The following is a 19,486-nucleotide window of genomic DNA, read 5'->3' as shown; positions in this document are numbered from 1 at the left end:
TTGAGTAATTTTCAAACAATTTGGACAGGTTTACTTCCAGATAAGAAGTTTAAACAAAAGGTTTTAAAAAGTCATAGTTTTCACCAGAAGCTACCAATAATGTATATTCTTTTGAAAAAGTTGGATATGCTGCAAACATCCTTCCTATCCACCTTAACACAAAGCTGTTGATCCAAACTTTAATTCACAGTATCATTACTTGGAGTTTTACTAAATGCAGTAATGTTTCTGTATGTTTCAGCGTAGATCAGAACTTAGTTTCCTAGGTCACCTTAAAGATAAAATCCAAGCTGCTAGCTTTTCAAGCAGTATTTGTGTCTTAACAATGCCTTTCTGCACACCCATTTTACTCTGAAAGAATATTTCCATCTTACAGAAGAGTAGCATGTTTTATTCCTGGGCACATCTGTTTCCTACTCTTAAAGTACACACTTCCTCTGCACTAAAAGTGTTATCAACTAAATTTATGAAACACTTAGGCACACTAAGTATCTATGTAAATCTCTACTCAGCCCTTTAACAGGAAAGGGTAGGAAAAGAATATGTCGTGAAAAACAGTGAAGGATCTGAGTGGCAAAGTAACTCTGATAATCCCAAATGTCATAGTCTTACATAAAATAAGAACTGGCACTTTCTCATTTCTAAGTGATATTAAAGAAGGCAAGATGAATTTTTAAAAAGTTTTATTATACAAAAGATGATCCAAACCCGAAAGAGCTCTTCTACAGTTTTAAGAGTTTTGTTCTGTGACTTGTACTTCCATATGCTTTTCCAAAAAGCCAATATAAAAAGGCTCATTAGTCCCGCTTTCTTCTTACCAAGAGCGTTGAATAAAAAGACGGAGCTGCATCAAAATCTGTTATTTATTCTTTGTACTCCAAGAATTGCTGAAGTCTTTTCTTATGTTCTGTAGACACTTGCACTGCGCTAAAAACAACAAATGCAGAACACAAGAGTTTACATTAAATGTAATGCACCACAAAAACAAAGCCTCATGCCAAAATTAAGTATATACTGAAATCAACAATTACACTGAAGCTAAATTTTAGAAAACCCAGCTGCATGAAAAACCTACGTTCCAAGAAAAAGACAAAAAAGTATATTAACCCTTAAAACTGTCAATTCTTAACCTCAACAGCTTCCACTACTAGAAGACACTTGTCCCAAAAAACCTAGCCTATTTCCTTACCTTTAAACACACACACAAGCAATTGTTTAACTTGCAAGAACGATTTAGGTAAGAAAGAATCTCTTAAAATGATCTCTCCTCTATATCTAGCACTTCCAAACTGAGTAACATCTCATCCCCACAGGGAGAGATGGGCAGATACTGCAGGAAGTTTCAGTCCCACATATTCAGAGGCCAAGTATGAAAGTCTGCCTGCTGCGACAGTAGCCGACAAAGAGCCATCAGACAACCAAGCAGAAAGGGAATTTGATTACTTGGACTCTTCATAGGATTCTCAGGATTCTCTTCCTACAGAACAGACAATTGTCTCTAGTTGATTTACTTTCTTTTCAACAGCTAAGATGTATTAACTGAGTAGACTGCTTCTAAAGAGTTCATGAAAAGTCATTAAGAAAAATTGTCCAGGAATCTATGAATAATAAGTTTCTATGGGGGACCATATATCTACACAAGCATTTTTTTAAGGTTCCACAAATCAAAAAATACTAAAATACCATGTTAGAATAATGACCTGAAGGGATTTTTGCCCAAACAATCCTTCCTTTTTCACAGGTCCTACAATAACAGTAATTAGAACTAAATTTAGCAAGCAAGCAATCATGAAAGAATTCTTACTTTAAGTGTTCTCCAAAGACAGTAGTTATCCGGTATAGTGCAGTTTTCAGAGACGCTCTAAGTGCAAATCGTAGCGTTTTGTAGGATGTGTCCACCAGACTTCCTGAAATCCTGGGGGGCTTGCTAGAAACATGAGGCAGTTTGAAATGTCTGTCTACAACCTGATTGAGAAAAACATAAATGAACTTGTTTCCTCTGTTCAATTATTTCATAATGTAACTAGCAACATGCTTATGACAAATAAAGCAAAAACAGAGTACAAGTTCAGAAATTCCACCAATATACACAAAAATGTATTGGAAACTGAGCCTGACCGTGCATTTCCTGGCCACCAATGTGAACACAGAACCAAGTTCTGTGAAATAAGATTCTCTGTTAATGAGTCTTAAATGCTAACCACAGCACACGCTGCAGTAGAAACACAATTCTGTCCTGTATTATGACTTGTTTCTTTCAGAAACAAGGGTATTGTTTGTTTTTTTTTTTCCCCTGGTGCCTGTTCTTGGAATAGATGACTTACACTGAAGAACTTTAATAACCTCTAAATTCTTTCCAAGAATCTCCATTAAGGCAGTGTAAAATGATTATGTCAATAGGACACACATAGCCTTGGAAAGAAATCTGAATTTTTTTTAAGTAAACATTACACAAACATCAGTAATTTGAGAGTAATGTCTTAGTATTAGTAGAGAAACACCACACAGATCTTATCTCCTGTGATTTGCAGTGTTTCCAAGTGCTCCAGGTTGCACAAGGAATTGTGTACAGCCAAATAAAGATGAAGTCCTAACTATGCATAAAATATAGTATTATAACTGCCGCATCCCTGAAATAAGGTCTTTGAGCACATAGTACCATTTTTTTTAATTAAACATTCCATTAAAAACATGCTTTCTATTTCCACATTTTAAAAACTTAACAAGGTTTTTATTCAGCTGTTTCATAATGCACATAGTGGCAACTAGCTGTTTTGTTTAGATTAACTAAAGAGAAGCCATTTACAGTGGTAAGAACTTGAATGTTACGACTGGTCAGCATTGGCAAAATACAAAATTAACAAAACTCCTTCTCTTCTCCTAAACTTGTTCTGCAGTAAGGAAAAGTTAATGGTTTTTACCTCCTGAAGAGTCAGTAAAGTATTCAGGATAGCTGGCAGTGTAGTTTGGACAACTCCAAATTGGTCTTCAGTAAAGGAGGCTGCTACCAAATGAGACAGACCTTTAAAAAAAGAAAGTTTGCTGTAATTACTGAATTCTCAACTTCTGAAGCATTAACAAAGATCATGGTTTTGCCTGAAGATTCTACTAGTGTGGTGGAATTCTTCAGGACTTACTGCAGCCAGATGACAGTTACCTCAGCTTCGGCTTGCTTCAGGACTAAACCAGTCACAGGTTTGAGTACAATAGTTTGAGGTTGACGATAGTGCAAGAGATTATATATAAAATAAATTTTAAGAAAGCATTGGCTCCCTCTTTCCACTGCTCTGGAGCTGTACCTGACATCAACCAAGAGACAGGACCCATTTCACAATTCTTCTAGCCTACACAAACATTTCCAGATCACTTAACTTTATTTGTTCAGCTTGTATGAGGAAAACTCTCTACTACTTTGAGGGAAACCTTGATTTAGCTTTAAACCCCTTCTCAGTTTCCTTGTTTATCATATTTTTAAAAATTACAGCCCAGCCCTCTGCCCTTAGTTAAAACACAAATGGTATCTTCTGCTTTCATGCAAACTGTATGTGTGATTCCCATCTCCTGACTCTATATGTCCCAACTCATCACCTTCAATCTGACACAGCGTGGCGTATCTGCCCATAAAACATATAACCTAGGAAAAAAGATCACCTTTTGCACAGACAAATCTAATAAAAGATTCTGTCGATACCAGTATTTGCTCACAACTTTGAAACAAGAAAATCCTGTAGTGCAACCACATACTGTTGTTCTTTTAATTCTCTGCAGACCATCTTTTTCCATTTATTTGTTAAAGTACTACCTGAGTGCCTCCCTCCCTCAACTCTCTGTGATTAACAGAGAAAGACTCAGAGCCTTTAGTCAGAAAAGCTGTTGTAAAGAGACATCATAAATCTGTTACTGAAAAAGAAAAAAATTAAAAGTGATACATAGGGTCATGTGGGAGAGAAGCAACAGAAATCAAGTTTAGGAATCTGTACCAAATGTCTGCACAACATAAACTAAGAGATGTCGCATGGGATCTCAAAACTAACAAGTGAGTTAACCTTTATTCATATTGGTATCTGAAATGCAGTCGGGTTTTTGTCAAAATAGATTCAAAGATTTTTTTTTCCATTATATTTATAAAGCACAGAGCCCCAGAAACCTGGAATCGGATCCTTTTAGTGGAAGTTTCATGAGCCAGCATGGATTCACTTGGGAATAGAAACTGCTTACCTTCCAAAGCCCAGATGTGCATCTGGGCATCAGAGAAGACAGCTTGGATAGAGGCTTCCGGGTGCTGAGAAGAAATCATAGCATTCTGAGTGCACTTTATAAATAGTATCACCAAAATTGCAGGTTTCAATTAAGGTATTACACATTTGACAGGATTATGTCCTTCCTCTCAGAAAAGACCTACAAGGCTGACAGATCTCAGGGAATACCCAGAAAAATCTGATCTTTTAAGAAACTAAAACTTTTTGGACAGGAGCTGCCCACAAAGCTATAAGCTATGGTTGGGACGTCCAGAAAAGAAAGTGTATTAGCTAACTAGTTTTCAAGGGCTAAATGGGCAATACAATTCCCCCAGGCCTATTTCACGATCTTGCTTGCCTCAGTCTCTGCTCCAGTCTATAACTGATCAGAAAACATTGCTGTACATGTAAGCATAAACCATTATCATATACACAGAAAAGATCTGCATATAAAAATATGATCTCTACTTGCAGGAAACATTTAAATCCCTGAAAAACAAAGACCTAAAGTGGCGGGGGGGAATGCTTCTGTAAGACTTAATTGAGTTATTGTTCAATTATGCCAAGGGAAATACCCAACTGTTTTTCTGTGTAAATACTATGCAAATTCAGCTTAAGTGTTCAAGTTCACCTGAAAAGTAGTAGTAATATTAGCACCAATATTTCATAAGGAGAAATTCCCAACATTCTAGCTACCACTTCTCCCACAAAAGAAAACTATAAAAAATTCATTTGGTACACTGACCTAACAAAAGGTAGTTAATTGAATTTTAACATTAACTAGAAGCCGTGTCATCTTACAATTAGTATACCGAGACAATTGCATTTAAGTTCTCCATTGTGTTTTACTAGTACATGATGTTTTAAGCAAAATGCAGTTTACAATCAGATGAGTTTAAACAAGTATTATTATTCTTTTTTATGCAGGTATGGGATACTCCTGCTATGAAACTCACAGTAAGTACGAAGTTGTACTTATGGAAAACCTTAGATTAAAAGAAAGGTTTCAGAACCGTTACTGTATGCAAAAGGTACATAGTGCCACAGCAGAACGTATATGCTCATGCATTTCTAGTCCATGCTGCTCAGTCAGAAAATGTAAGATCATGATTACCTTGCTGAAGAAATACATTATCAGCACTCGTTTTGACAAAAAGTTTTTTATCTGGAAAAAAACAAAAGATTAAATATAATCTGTATTTATCTAAAGGTATGCACAGTTGGCCCCCCTCAAGCCTTCTCACAGTACAAAGGGATTGGGGGGGAGGGGGGGAAGGATTTTTGTTATGTAAGCTAGTTAGAGGAGGAAGTATTCATTAACAAAAATTGAAAGTTCTTCCAGAAGAGAGAACACGTAAGCTGCACTGGCTGTAACCTATCTGTACTGCAACTTTTACTCTACCTGTTCTTGCTTGTTCTGAAGCCATGTGTAAATAAAGCTTGGCTGTACCACCTCACTGCCAGCTCTTGCAGCGGAGAGCACTGGGAAGGATTCGTGCTGGGAACCATTCATTTGCAGATCTACAAGAGAAATACAGTATCTTTAGAAAAACTGGTTGCTGTCACCTTAATCCTCAAAATACAGATCTCTGTTGACATGCCTACCACACTTATGACTACAAGGCTAAAAACAGTGCTGTGGAAAAATCTCTACCTGAACCTGATGTCCACAGCTTTGGTCCCCTTCTCGTAACATGAGGGCTTTGGACTGATCCATGCCAAGGAGAGCTGACATCCAGGATTCCCATCTTGCAGTTTAAAGCAGGTGAGCTGAAAGGCGAACCAACCGCAGACCCGGGCGAAGTCTTTAAAGGCATTAGGGATGATTTAACCAGTGAAGACATGGAGGCTCTGGGAACGATATTAGACCTCTGTGACTGGAAAGACATGTCTTCTGTCACAACAGCTCCTAATGACAAAGAACACACTGCATGAAGACAAACAGGCTGGCACATATGAAATAAAAGGTGGGTTTGTTATTTGATTGCTATTTCAACAACCCCTCTATCATTAGAGCTTTTATTAAAGGACATTGTTTCCACTGCAGTTTTGCAAAGAAGTACACATTCACATGAGCATGAAGTGTTTTAAAAGTTCATCAGTTTAAGAACAGCAAGTGATGAGAAGGATCCCTGTGGATTTATTTATTTTTCTCCTTTTGCTAGCAAGCATTACTATGCCCTGGTATATATCTACATAAAGCGTGCTTTTAGGATTAAGTACTAGAAAAAAGGCTACCTATAGAAGAATGGCAATTCTTTATGATTCTGCTTGGTATTTAAGAAAAGACATGTCAGTCACAAAATCCAAGGAACGGCAGCACTAGAAGAAATTCACCTCTGACATACCAACAGTCGCCTGCTGTTCCCAGGGCACTTGTATCCTAGGCACTGACTGCTAAGGGATTCGATTACCTGGCACCCCTTGTGCTAACACAGCTCTGCTGCCAGGAATTATATCTAACTCTGGCATGTCAAACACCCGAAATGCTTGCAGGCTGCACACAGCTCAAGAGTCAGACCGGCTTTTCTTATTCTACAGTGATATAACTGAATCACACAAACATATTCAAAGTCCCCACAACAACAAAACAAAAACTAATTTTACCATCTTAAACTAACCATAAGAATAGCTATGCAAATTACAAAGCGTCTCTTGGCAAGACTTAAGTTCTCCCTGTACTATGTTCAAGCACTTACTAAAATTGTAATTAGACTTTCTTAATTCATCCAAGTGTAGAAAAAAATACTGTATTGAACATAACAGCATGCAAAGTAAACAAACTGAGTAAACATGATCTTTCCAAGTTTTCTAGTTATTTTGGGATTATTTCAACAAGAACACCTCAAATGAAATTAGGGGAGAGACTTTTTTTGCATTTGTTTGCAGAAAACCCTGTGACTCATTTTCCCCATACAACTTAATTGAGACTAACGTACCTATGTAATCTATTGGTACTTTCATGCTTTACAAACTATTATGAGCGTTTCCTCGCGTACCTGGAGTCTGTGGAGATACTTTCAGCTCTCCTGCTGGCTGCTTTGCTCTCCCATTTGCTGCTGCAGCTTCCTGCTGTGTGATCAGCCTCTGGGTCAGATCACTCAGAAGACTCAAACACTCCCTTGATATTGCAGTCCAGTTGTGTGGGTGCCCACCTAGCAGTATGCACACAAAGAGGAACTGCAGTAGATGTATTTAACCCAGATGCTCATCCTTGTATTTATTCTGACGGTGCCCATGTGCTCTCAGCATAATCTTCAAAGATTACAGTACCACTCCACTTCTAAAAAGACGCAGTGCATTTTCACTGTGACAGTTTATTTGTACTGAGAGGAAGATTAAAACACAGACAGACTCTATCCTCCTGTCCATGGATAACTCTAAAAAGACTTTAGTGAAACCTGCTAAGCAAGCAGGAAAAACAGGCAGTTCGGCCCATCAGATCTGAAGTCACTGAACAACTAAAATGAACAAAGTAATATCAATGGTGATGGTAAACACTTTTGAAGTAGTACAAACACTAGAATTCCTGATGAAGTGTAACAAAAAGCTCCTGAAGGCTTTTAAGGAGTTTTAATTGACGTTCTCTGCTGTATCTTTGTACGTAGCAAGAAGCTTGAATACTAATTGAAATTATAGCCATTGTTTGCTTTCACAACTCTAGTGGTGACTCACTATTTATGCTTGATTTCACCTCACTCACATCTCAACATTAGGCTTTCATACCCATCTGTTAGATTATTCAGTTTGGACTATTTGACTGGTGGTGTCAAGAGGACCCTGCTTTCAATACCCTAAGACCTGTGTTTCCTCATGGTTGTCATTTAAATCGAACAACAGGAACCAGAATTTGTTGAGTTTAGTAGATGAAACAATATGAATACAGATAATTAAGCACCCTTTGGAAAAGGCATCCTTGGGATACTTTTACTTATGAGGCCTTCTGGTGTATGTAGCATGCATCACAGCATTAAATAACTTCTAAAAGCATTTGACTAAGACTTAAAAAAAAAAAAAAAGAAAAAGAATCAATATGAAATAGTTCTTATAATTACCTGGCTGACTAAGGCTAAAGACTTCCTGTCGTCGAACAGGAGAATATTGTGAAAGTAACATCAAGTCTTGTAAGGCTAAAAACTACAAAGAAAGGAAAATGTTTTAGTGCATGCAAAGTCCAATGTATTTCCTTAAAAAATGTAGTTATCCATAAAAAAAGCAATCCCTAACAAAGAATGAGTTCACACAGACTAAAACCAGCCACGTAACAGGAAAAAAAAGAAGGCAAAGGACTGCACACATCCCTAGAACCACTCTGGGTAGGGCTGCTGCGTTAGCAAGAGCCTCAGAGGACTTTACTGATAAGATCAGTGCTTTACTTAAAGAAGATCTAGCACCATTTTTTATCTTAACAGCTAACAGCTCAGACAGAAAGAACCTAAGATGCAAAAAATTCTAAGGAAAGAACCATTTTTGCAAGCCAGATCTCAACTCCACAGTATGTCATACAGTACCGGACCTAATACTGCTTTTTTCGTATGATTAAGTAGTTAATGTGGCAAACCAAAAATAACCAGATTTTTCCCACTGTGGAAAATACAATTATAAATTACACACTTTAGTAACAGCTGAGATTATAAATTTATAATTTAAATTTAACCTCTACCTTTAACTGTGCTGTGCTCGACTCTTCCCCACCCATCCTTTGATAGTGCAGCAAAGCTTAAAAAAGAATTCAAATGGATTGCAGCCTATTATATCCCCAGTCTTATCAGAGATCTGTATAATCAGTAAATGTGGATTTTGCACATGCAGGAGAATATTCTTATCTTTATTTACAGAATACTTCTTATATGAGGTCTCCAATTTTTAAGTATTCTAATCAGTAAATCCCATTAATTATTAGCATAGTCAGACCAAAATTACTCTCCTTTACTCACAGATTTTAAGTAGCTTTTTAGTATTGCCTTTTTTAAAAAAGAAACCCAACTTCCAACATAAATATGGAAATAATTTTTTAATTTCAAGAGAGAACACACATGTAAGAACTCAAATATAAATAGCAGGGGCAAAGTATTAAGAGCGTATCAAGAGATAAAACACCTGTTTACGTGACAAAGACTCAAAGTTGAAAGAGTTAAAAAACCTGAATGTCACTAACCTTCTGTTTTAACGTCAGTACGCACTAACATACTTATGCTGCAGACAAATAGATCTTACCTCTAGCTACATGAGTATGTCTTCAGCTCAAATTAACGCAGTGTGGTGAGCACCACCAGATGTCACTATTCAACAAATTTTCACCATTAGGTCTAACTGGCTCCTCCAGTGTTCTGAGGCAGCTTTTTAAAGAGCTAGCACCTCAGTTAAAATAACTGCTACCTAGAAGATCTGATTACATGCTTTGAGAAACACCTTCTCAGCGCACACCTAGCTGGGAAGATGGTGGGAATTCAGTTACCTTTATAATGAGGGGAGGGTTGCTGTTTAAGATTTTAGGCAGGCACTGGTCTGTCTCCTCAGCAAAAGTTGGCTGGATAGGAAAATGATGCGTCTAAATACAAACATCAGAAGTTGTGTTATACAGAGCAAAACACAAGAAAGCCTTACGGAAGACCACACCCGAGCTGTTACTTGTCAGATGAATGATGAACTACAAAACCACATACCCCGTTGTTTCAACTTACTGTAAACTAGCCTGAAATTTCTAACATAGAAACAAAAAGACTTTACATTTAAAATTGAGAAATCTTAGAAAATCCGGGTATCTTTATCTTCAAATACCTTCCAGGTACCCATATAATTCATAGCTAGGGGCATCATATCATTAGAAAAAGAAATTCCTCTAACCACATACCCAGGAAAAACTAGTGACACCATATTCAGAAACAAGACTGAAATCTAAACTGTAATGTCCATCTTTAACAGTGTAACCACTCTGGTGAAGAACTGAGGGTTCTTTTACCAAATAATAAAAGATTTTTAAATTCTTCTTTTGCACTGTTTCACTGATAAACTAATGAATTCTTATTTTTATCATCATGATATTCATATTCTGCATTTTAATAGAATTTCTGTTCTTGTGGCTACAACATTTAAAATGTAAACAGCAGTGCTTAAACTGTATCAAACATTGCATCTTTTTAACACTATTTAACGTGGTCCAGTTTCGGCACAGATTACCTGTCAGTTTTGCGTTACTGCACTCATTTTACATATCATAGCTTTATTCTCCTGTTTCCAACTGCAAAATTGAAATTTGAGGTAGCAATTGCTTTCAAAGTGTTAGAGTGACTTCATGTGGAGTAAGTTTACAATTTCTTTCCTGACTTTTCAGTTAACACTATGCAAATACTTACAAACAGCTTTGAAAGTTTTTAAAAAAATCATGTGGATAAACAAATCTTTTGTTCAACAGTCAAAAGGGCAAGGTCCATTTTGTACCTTCACAGCTGGTTGTTTCTTTTGTCTCCCACAGTTTTATAAGCAATACAATAATTAGACATTGACACACACTGTTCACTGGTGCCTCAACTATTATCCTTTGAAATAGGTTGTTTGCACCTCAGAGCTGTTGTTAGAGCTGTCTACAGATTCTGACACATCACTACATCAGTTATGCTTCACTCGTTAATCTTTTCTCCATGCAGTCACAACTATACTGTCCTGCTTTTGGCTGGGATAGGCTTAATTTTCTTGCTAGTCGCTGGTATAGTGCTGTGTTTTGGATTTAGTATGAGAATAACGTGGTAACACACTGATGTTTTAGTTGTTGCTCAGTAATGTTTACACTGGTCAAGGACTTTTCAGCTTCCCATGCTCTGCCAGGTGCACAAGAAGCTGGGAGGGGGCACAGCCAAACTGGCCAAAGGGCTATTCCATACCATATGGTGTCATGCTCAGTATATGAACTGGGGGGAGTTGGCCGGGGGCAGCAGTTGCTGCTCGGGGGACGGGCTGGGCATTGATCAGCGGGTGGTGAGCAGTTGCATCACTTGTTTTCTTTTGTTTTTCCCTGAGTTTTGTTCCTCTCTCTCTCTCTTTTTATTTTCCTTTTCATTACAATTTATTGTTACTATTATTTTATTTCAGTTATTAAACTGTTCTTATCTCAGCCCATGAGTTTTCTTATTTGTGCTCTTCCAATTCTCTCTCCCATTCCACCAGGGGACAGGGGGGGGAAGAGGGTGAGTGAGCAGCTGCATGGTGCTTAGTCTCTGACTGAAGCTAAACCACGACTTTTTAATTAAAGCTAACACTCCAACAAGCACTGTATGCTATTTCATTCCTTAAGAGTGTTTTGCCAGGATTTAAACCTTGCTTTTTTCCTACTAATCTGCAGTCTAGTAGTGTTTTAAAAAAAAAAAAAATCAAGTTAGATGAACAATTTTTTCCTCTGTATTCTTACAAAGAAATATCTGGACTTGTCAAAAAGATCAAGTCTTCTCCAATTCTTTGTTGGCAAGACTTTCTTTTTTTCTCCTCTTTTCAATCATGGTCTCACATTTATTCTAATACAATTCATTACATATTTAAACGATCTTTTTTTAGCCATATTAATTTGTAACTTTATGACTGAATAAAAAAGCACAAGTGTCTTAATTCCCAAGATTGCTTGCAGTCTATTTTAATACTGCAGCCTGAATTAGGTTAACATATCTCTGCTTTGGAGAACTGTGTACTTTGATGGTTTGCTTAAATTTCAGACTTCTAGAGCTTAGCTCACAGAAAATTAACAGCATTCTGTTCTCTTTCCTATTGTAAAATTGGATTGGGCGCTATACAGTTTCTGGATATTATCTTCCCATGTAACCTCCAGCTGTTTGTCACAAGTCTTCAGCTAGTCTCACACTCACATACAAAATCATTGCATGGAAACACATGCAGAGACCAAGCTAGTAAGCTCTGCCAGACATCTATGGGCCCTGAGTTGGCTCATCTGTCTTGACACCTACAGAGGACAAAGAACACGGTGCAGACTCCATGAAGCACAAAGTGGTTCTTTGTTAGGGTGGCCCCAAGAGCATCTGCATGGATTTAGCATCAAACATGAACAGGAGAAGGGGGACATGGAAACAGAATTAGAGGAGTAAGAAAAGGAGGTGGAAATAACAAAGCATTAATTTTATAAGCAGCACAGGCTTGTCTTGCTATAAGGAGAGAAAGGGAAGGTCAGTTAATGCCCTGGTCTCTCTGGACTGTTCAGTTATTAGATCTTATCTGTAGTACTTGCTTTGAAAATTCAAAAATTCATAATAAGTTATTTCCTAGTAAAACTGCTTTTGAAAAGAAAGTATTATCTGTGAAACACTGATGTTATACCTTTAGCGCTGTCACTAAGTACTAACCTCTGTAGCATAGATTTTGAAGAGTAACCATGCAATGTACCAGGTAATCAGAAGAAATACGCCACATAACCAGGCATGGTAAAACAAGGAGAGATCCAGTAAGCCAGTCAGAGTGTCAAGAGGGTGCAATTTACTGCAGATAAAACAACCAAGAAGATATAAGTATTTTTATTATGGAAGATGTCTATATAGTAAGCTGCTACAGTAGGAATAATTGCAAGAATAAAGTTGCATTTTTTTGCAAAAAGTTTCTTAAAGATGTTTGAAATACCATTTATTTAATTTTTCAGTAACTGTGATAAAATGAAGTTAAGAAAAATTAATGAAATCAAGGAAAAAAAAATGAAATAAACAACGATTACAGTTTTAGTCGATTAAGGTATTAAGACTTCAGTTTCCCTATTTTAAACAAATGGTAGCCATATAAAAATGAAGATATGCCCCCCCCCCCCCCCCCCCCCAAACACAGAAAAGCAGATAAAACACATGTATGAGATTTGGAGAGATTTGCCTTTCTAATAGTTTAGGGACTTACAGAGATGAAGGAAAATAGAGAGGATTTCTTAATGACTATCTACAAAATGGCTCCTACAAGGGGAAGCTGGTTCCTTTTGGATCCATTTCAGAAATACCCAATGCTCCCCACATTCTGCGTGGGGAGGCAAGGAACTGAGTCCTACTACACACAAAGAACCAGTTGCTAAGCTGGACTTCTTCAGCAAAGGGAGCTGTCAGCAATATTCTCCTGCAAGTTTTCAGCACAATGTACTACCTACCTGTCTATATGAAGATCCATGGTGGTACTTATCCATACCTTTGGGATATAACCTAGGGGATCAAAAAGAAACACTGAAACAAATATGACACTGCAAAACCCATACACAATAGGCCAAAAAGAAGACAAAAGTAGAATGCATGTATAGACAAGAGACTGGTCTTGTAACACACGTGCACCAGGAAACAATCTGCCTTTGGGTTTGTTTTGTTTCTTTAAGAAATAGAAACAAGAGAATGAAAAAAGGCTTCAGGCGAGCAACCATACACTGAGAGATGTAGACCTTACTGCTAGCTTCTCAGCACTGAGTTATTCGTGTTTCTTCACTAACAAGAGGGTTAATAGTAATTTCATACTAATTTTCACTACAGCTCAGGCAGCAGCAAAGTGCTTTTAAAGACGTAATGGAAACTTATACAGAACCACCATACTTCTAATTTATCCCCTAATGTAAATAAGGTGGAAATAATTCTAGCATATTTTGACATCATTTAGGATGATAATTACAACCGTAACATAAAAAAAATCCTGATTTTTAGAACATCCAGTGCAATCATCTTCATCAGCACTGATTTTTTTTACCACAGTTTTAAAGACCAAACTTCATTTTCTTATGGGAGGGAGCCATACTGCCTTTGTCTCCCCAGCTTCCTCCAAATAATAAAAAGGCCATTTGAGAATAAAGCCAAAGTGCTAATTTTTACTTAAAAAATAGTGAAAATGTAACAACATTACATATAGTGAAGTCATGCCCACTGCTGGTATGTCAGGTTCAGCTCTGTGATGCTGTATTTCCAGTATCAGGCAACAGAAGGAGCAGTCCAAGGCATGGAGATGTTTATCCATTTTAAAAAATATTTGGGAATATTTAGAGAAAAAAGGGAATATAAATTACAGACTAAAACAACACTTTTGAATTGCACTGTGTTTTCAGATTTATAATCTTTTTGCCACAAATCAGGACAGGCATGTAAACAGTGGCCCAAAGCATAAGGTTTTAAAATGTACCCTTATAAACCACCAGCTGATTAGAATTTGGTACTTCCTCTTACATGCAAGTTATTTCACAGCTGCCTGCAACAAGATTTCCTGCACAGAAGAGACCACCAGAGACAATACTCTATGTTTTGGTACAGTGACCAAAGACAGACTTCAGATTAGAAAACTATTGTCCCCACTCCCTTCTCCTTCGAATACTGTCATCTTCTTATAATGTTATCAGCTAGACAATAAATTCTTATAGAAGGTGTTAACCTCTTTGGAGAAGAGACATTTCTCATATGCTAAATAAGCTTCTGTGAGGCTGTAAGAACTGCCTTCATACAAATACTGCTGTACAAACCCTGTGCCTTTTCTTACTGTTTTAGAGAGGTGTTAGATCTCTTTATTTGTTTAAACAAGTCTATGTGCCTTCAGCAAGTTACCTGGAAGGCTGAAAAATAGTATAGTAGGCCTCACTGATTAAAGTTTTCAAAATACAGGAATTTTAAAAAAAAGAGAGAGAGAATTTCAGGAACCCTTACCAAAAAAGTAATATGCGACACAGAAGTTTCTAACAAAATACAGCGATTCCACACAACTGTGTTTAACAAGGAGAGGCAAAGATCTTCTGAAACGTAAGTACTTGTATTGCTAAAAACAGACAAACAAAGCGTTTAGTATTCCACATTCAAAACAAATCAATGAAATGGTAAAAAAAAAAATAAATAAAAAGGACAAGGTACTTGAAAACCTGAAGTCTAGATTAATTAAAAAAAATAGTTTAAGGCAATTCCAGGTGTTACACCTACTGTTTATTCTCCTGATCTCTTTCTGCCATTTTATAATCATCTCTAGTTCTCATCCCTTTTCCTACTTGTAGCAGTATGAAAATGGAGGATGGGGTAAATTGACGCTATACACAGGGGAACAAACTAGAAGAATGCTGTCTAATGCAAAATAAACAAAAAAACAAAAAAAGGCATATTTAATCTACTAGATTTCGTTTAGAAGTGTTCCATTAAAATATAGGGAAAATTCAGACAAGCATGAGTTACAGAGTCAGTAACTCTCCGAGCAGCGAAACAGTGTAAATGACGCCCTTCTCCATACAAACAAATTATGTGTCTTTCCAAATTACTAAAGCAATCCATCCGACACTATATGCAAATGAAACCACAGCAATTTAATTTTTTACTTGGCTACAGTGCATTAAAAAAAAGGTAGAATTAAAAATATTCAAATAATAGAATTTTTAAAAATACTATAACTATAGCATTGCCAAAATGATACTTGGTTTGCTGATAAACTGAACAGTCATGACTTAAATGTTTTCCACTAATACAAACAACCTTGTTTAAAGATACCTTTTGCCAAATTGGTTGAACTTTGTAAATCTGGGAATCATGCAAAGTTAATGGCTGCTGTGAGGCTACAGAAACAGAAGAAATATTTTTAAGATGTTGTTTCACAAGCCACTCCTCACCATTTCGCACTGGTACAGACTTCTGTAGAACTGCTAGAGCCCCCTCCAAATAAATTAATGGAATTTCAGTTTCCATAGCACCGCACACTTGAACAAGCTTTGGATGTTGAGCTTTAAGCAAGATTTAATGTGCTGTTTAGACTTTAAGTGAGCTGGTATCCAGTTACAACTGACAATATGCTTTTTTTTTTTTACTCTCAAGATTTTCAGCTTTTAGGTGACCCTTGTTGTCAGTTCCAGGCGTTAATATTCAGTTTCTGTATATTGTCCCTTTCTTGTAGTTCACTTTCTGCAATGGTCCGCCCAGCCAGCTTTGACTGTGCATCAGAGGGACATAAATTTTATAGTCACAGCATCCCAGATTTCTGTGTTCATTTCAAAGGGGTTAAGCAGGAAAGAGGAAGATGAAGACTACCGGCATTTAAAGCTAACTGAGTGTACGCTTCATCTATTAGTGAAAGCATGCCAACAGACAGCTGCTAGTGCCATATTCAAAAATAGAAACAATCAAGGCTTTTTTGATCACTGTTTTACTTAGACATGTCCTTCTGCAAAGGTGTTTAAACCTCTTACCTGTATGATCGGAAACGGCAAATAATTCATATTGTTAATAAGATACAAAAGACTATAACTGTATCCCATGAAAGCTCCAGAAAGTAGAAAAAAGAGGTGATACTCATTTAGGCACATCTGAGGAACAGCATCATCTAGGCTAAAATAGAAAACTTAGAATTAATTCTGAGTTAAAAAAAAATAAAGTCATTCTAGCCTTAGGAAGTTCAAATCAGAAGTTTGATTTTACTTTTCTGATCAGTACATATGATGATATCTCAGTAAGTTTTTTCTAAAGGAGGACTCCCACCGCCTATTTTTGCAATTTATGCACGAGGATGCTTCCGGTATTTATGAAGTATGTCACGTTAACCAGAAGACCAAGACTTAGTTCGAGTGACAACCAATTTGTCATCATTCAACTTTCCAGTAAGAATCCTGGCAATTTAGTTTTTCTGACCCAATTATTTCTCTATGCATTGTAACATTTACAAAGGCGGGTATTTCCTATCCTTTAATACAGGATATCAACATATAATTGCTTATTTTTTATAGTACTCAAATTTTATTTTTTTGTTTGAAAGAAGCCATCAGCAAATACATTTTACGATAGAAGTTCTTTGCATAATTTATCTTTAACACACACAAATAATTACCTTTCTGAAGGTGTGCAGGGCACAGCAAGAAACTGGAACTTCCCTTTTGTCATAACTGCAGCGCACCAAGCGACCAACATTCCCATTACAGCATGAACAACTGAATGGACAACTTGTTGAGGGTGAATAATTTTTCCTATCAGTGCTAATCGAGAGCATGGTATTGATGGCACAACTGTAAATAAATGCCAAAAGTGAATTTTCATTTTTCAATAAAACTCTTCATTAAAAAAAAAAAAAAAGAAAAAACCCCAAAATTGTCAAAGAACTTTTCACAGTTGGAATCAGTCACTAAATTATAAAGAAATTAATGATGCGGCTCAGCTAAGAGGGTCTCAGCCATGAGGTAAGCAGGAATCTGGGATGATTTACTGAAGAATAAGCTTTGTGTATCGTCTATATTAATTTAAAAGGAAATCTACCAACGTTAAGTACATTGGATGTAAATACAAATCTCTTTAAATGGTCATCCTATTTAATTCAGGTATCACAAACAGTTCAGCAATTTACATAACCCACCTGCATAAAATTCAACGTTGAAGATGCTTATTACTAGTATCACCACAGACATAAGGAGGATACAAAAGATGACGTAGGAAGTATATAAATCATTGAAAGAATCTAAAATTAAAAAAAAATTATTGCTCAGAAGACTGCAGTAACACAACAGTGACACATTAAGTAACAGAAAAGAACACTTAAGCAGTTTGCAATAATCCACTAAATGCATAAAGGGGAATAATGTTCAATGGACTCTATAATCTCATACCAGATCTGTCCAGCCACGCAACATTTCTACATAAAAGCATGTTTAAATTTCACAGAAACTACACCCTTACAACTGGTTTTCTCATAAGTGAACACTCAGAATTTTGATTAAAAAAAAAAAAAAATCTTTCAAAGTGAATTAAACTATGGCTCAACTAACACAGCTTCCCTTCACTTAATAAAAGCTGCAACCATACAGCCACGCTTAAAAGGTAAGAAATTCCTTACAGAGTAAATTGGTTTTGACTGGTTCTTTTGGGCTTTTGTATTTTCAAAGGGGGAAAGAACGCAAGTCTCTGCCTGGAGCAGCTACATGATCACAGGTAGCAAGCTTCCATTGAAACATCTCTCAATTTTCTGTGTGTGCACTCAAGGGAAAGTTATTCTCACCATGCAGAGCAGCTACTTCAGGAATTTCACTTGTGATTCAATGCAAAGTTAAAGGAAACTTAAGCTCTTTATGCAACCAGTAACTGCGCTGGGCAGAAAGGCAAAGCGTGTCCAAGCACTTAGAACAGACAACCAAGTCACTTAACCTATTTTTTTTCTCCGAAGGATATACTTACATGAGCTCGCAACAGTTATTTCTACCTAGAGAGGATTATGGCTATTATAGTTATAAGCAACACAAAAACTTACATGTCAAAGCCTAAACATCAAGTGTGATAACATAAAGACCATACAGAAACACACAAAACAGAAGCATAACACAATGCCATAGTCAGTTCCCATTATCTGAGACCGAGCCCAAAACAACAGATAGGGGGGGAAAAAACCCACAAATACAAACACGTGACTGTAAAATATAAAAACATCAAAGGGCACCGTGTCAAGTATTGCAGCAGAAACGATTTTACTTTCTAAAAGGATTTAAAATATTAATATCGGGTCAGTTTATGCAACAAAGCACTTAACCCCTGCTATGATCACGTGCAGATCTGAAAGGTAAACGACAGCGGGTACCCACGCACCCTGTGCTCTGCTGACACGCAGACACACGCTTTCTGCTCTTCCAAGAGCCCCTCAGCAGGCGAGGCCCAGGCCGCTTCCCCCCCCACCGCCACGGCTGCAGCTCACGGCGCGGTGCACACCGCAGTGCGCGGTTCCCGCGCCTGCCCCCAGCCCCGACCGCCCGCGGCCCACCGCCGCCCCGGAGGGGGAGGCCGGAGCACCTACTGGAGATCCAGCGCACCGGGTGGAAGGGGTCGAAGCCGCTGAGGACGACGAAGGCCGCGGTGCAGACGGGCAGCAGCAGCACGGACCAGGCGACGGCGGCCGCCACCCTCCAGCCCAGCACCTGAGGGAAGCAGAGCGTGAGGGGCCGCAGGAGACAGGGGGGACGGGGGGGACGGGGACCGCCGCCCCCCACCCGCGGTCCCCGCACTCACCTGGCGGAGCAGCGCCCGCTGCCGGCCCGCCTCTGCCTCCATGGCTGCGGCCCGGCCGCCCGCACCGCCGTTTAAAGTCTCCGCCGTTCAACGGCCACCCCCCGCCGGCCGCACGCCACTTCCGCCGCACGCCGGGAGGGCGGGCGGTCATCAGCCAATGGGAGGCGCGCCGGCCCACTTTCCCCGCCCCCCGAGTGGAAGTGACGGACAGGCTAGCGCCGGGAGGACTACAAGTCCCGGCGTGCCCCGCGCCGCCCATCGGTTGCAGCGGCGAGGGGGTGGCCCTGTCACAGCCGCGCA

At 38.2% G+C, this 19,486-nt stretch overlaps 1 protein-coding gene across 1 annotated transcript; it reads right to left on the bottom strand.

Annotated features, from left to right (window-relative positions):
- Nucleotides 1–666: 666 nt before the first annotated feature.
- Nucleotides 667–19,311, bottom strand: NDC1 (NDC1 transmembrane nucleoporin). The gene is made up of 18 exons (XM_072868283.1): nucleotides 19,187–19,311; nucleotides 18,975–19,095; nucleotides 17,550–17,651; nucleotides 17,031–17,205; nucleotides 16,396–16,534; nucleotides 14,882–14,990; nucleotides 13,360–13,411; nucleotides 12,584–12,716; nucleotides 9,697–9,789; nucleotides 8,294–8,375; nucleotides 7,238–7,393; nucleotides 5,893–6,147; nucleotides 5,641–5,759; nucleotides 5,353–5,403; nucleotides 4,219–4,282; nucleotides 2,922–3,022; nucleotides 1,805–1,965; nucleotides 667–927 (listed from the first exon to the last, which is right to left on the bottom strand). The coding sequence occupies exons 1-18, from the start codon at nucleotides 19,226–19,228 to the stop codon at nucleotides 864–866; spliced, it is 2,019 nt and encodes a 672-aa protein (XP_072724384.1). The 5' UTR covers nucleotides 19,229–19,311; the 3' UTR covers nucleotides 667–863.
- Nucleotides 19,312–19,486: the final 175 nt, after the last annotated feature.

This window comes from Ciconia boyciana, chromosome 7 (assembly GCF_034638445.1).
Source record: "Ciconia boyciana chromosome 7, ASM3463844v1, whole genome shotgun sequence".
Taxonomy (NCBI): domain Eukaryota; kingdom Metazoa; phylum Chordata; class Aves; order Ciconiiformes; family Ciconiidae; genus Ciconia; species Ciconia boyciana.
The sequence above is the reverse complement of the archived record's forward strand: the minus strand, read 5'-3'. Positions and strand labels throughout refer to the sequence as shown.

Coding starts and splice junctions, on each gene's coding strand:
- NDC1 (XM_072868283.1), bottom strand. CDS start 19,228: ATGGAGGCAGAGGCGGGCCGGCAGCGGGCGCTGCTCCGCCAG. Junction 17,652..18,974: donor CCCGGTGCGCTGGATCTCCA/GTAGGTGCTCCG, acceptor TTTTAATTTTAG/ATTCTTTCAATGATTTATAT. Junction 4,283..5,352: donor TAATGTATTTCTTCAGCAAG/GTAATCATGATC, acceptor ATTTCTTCTCAG/CACCCGGAAGCCTCTATCCA.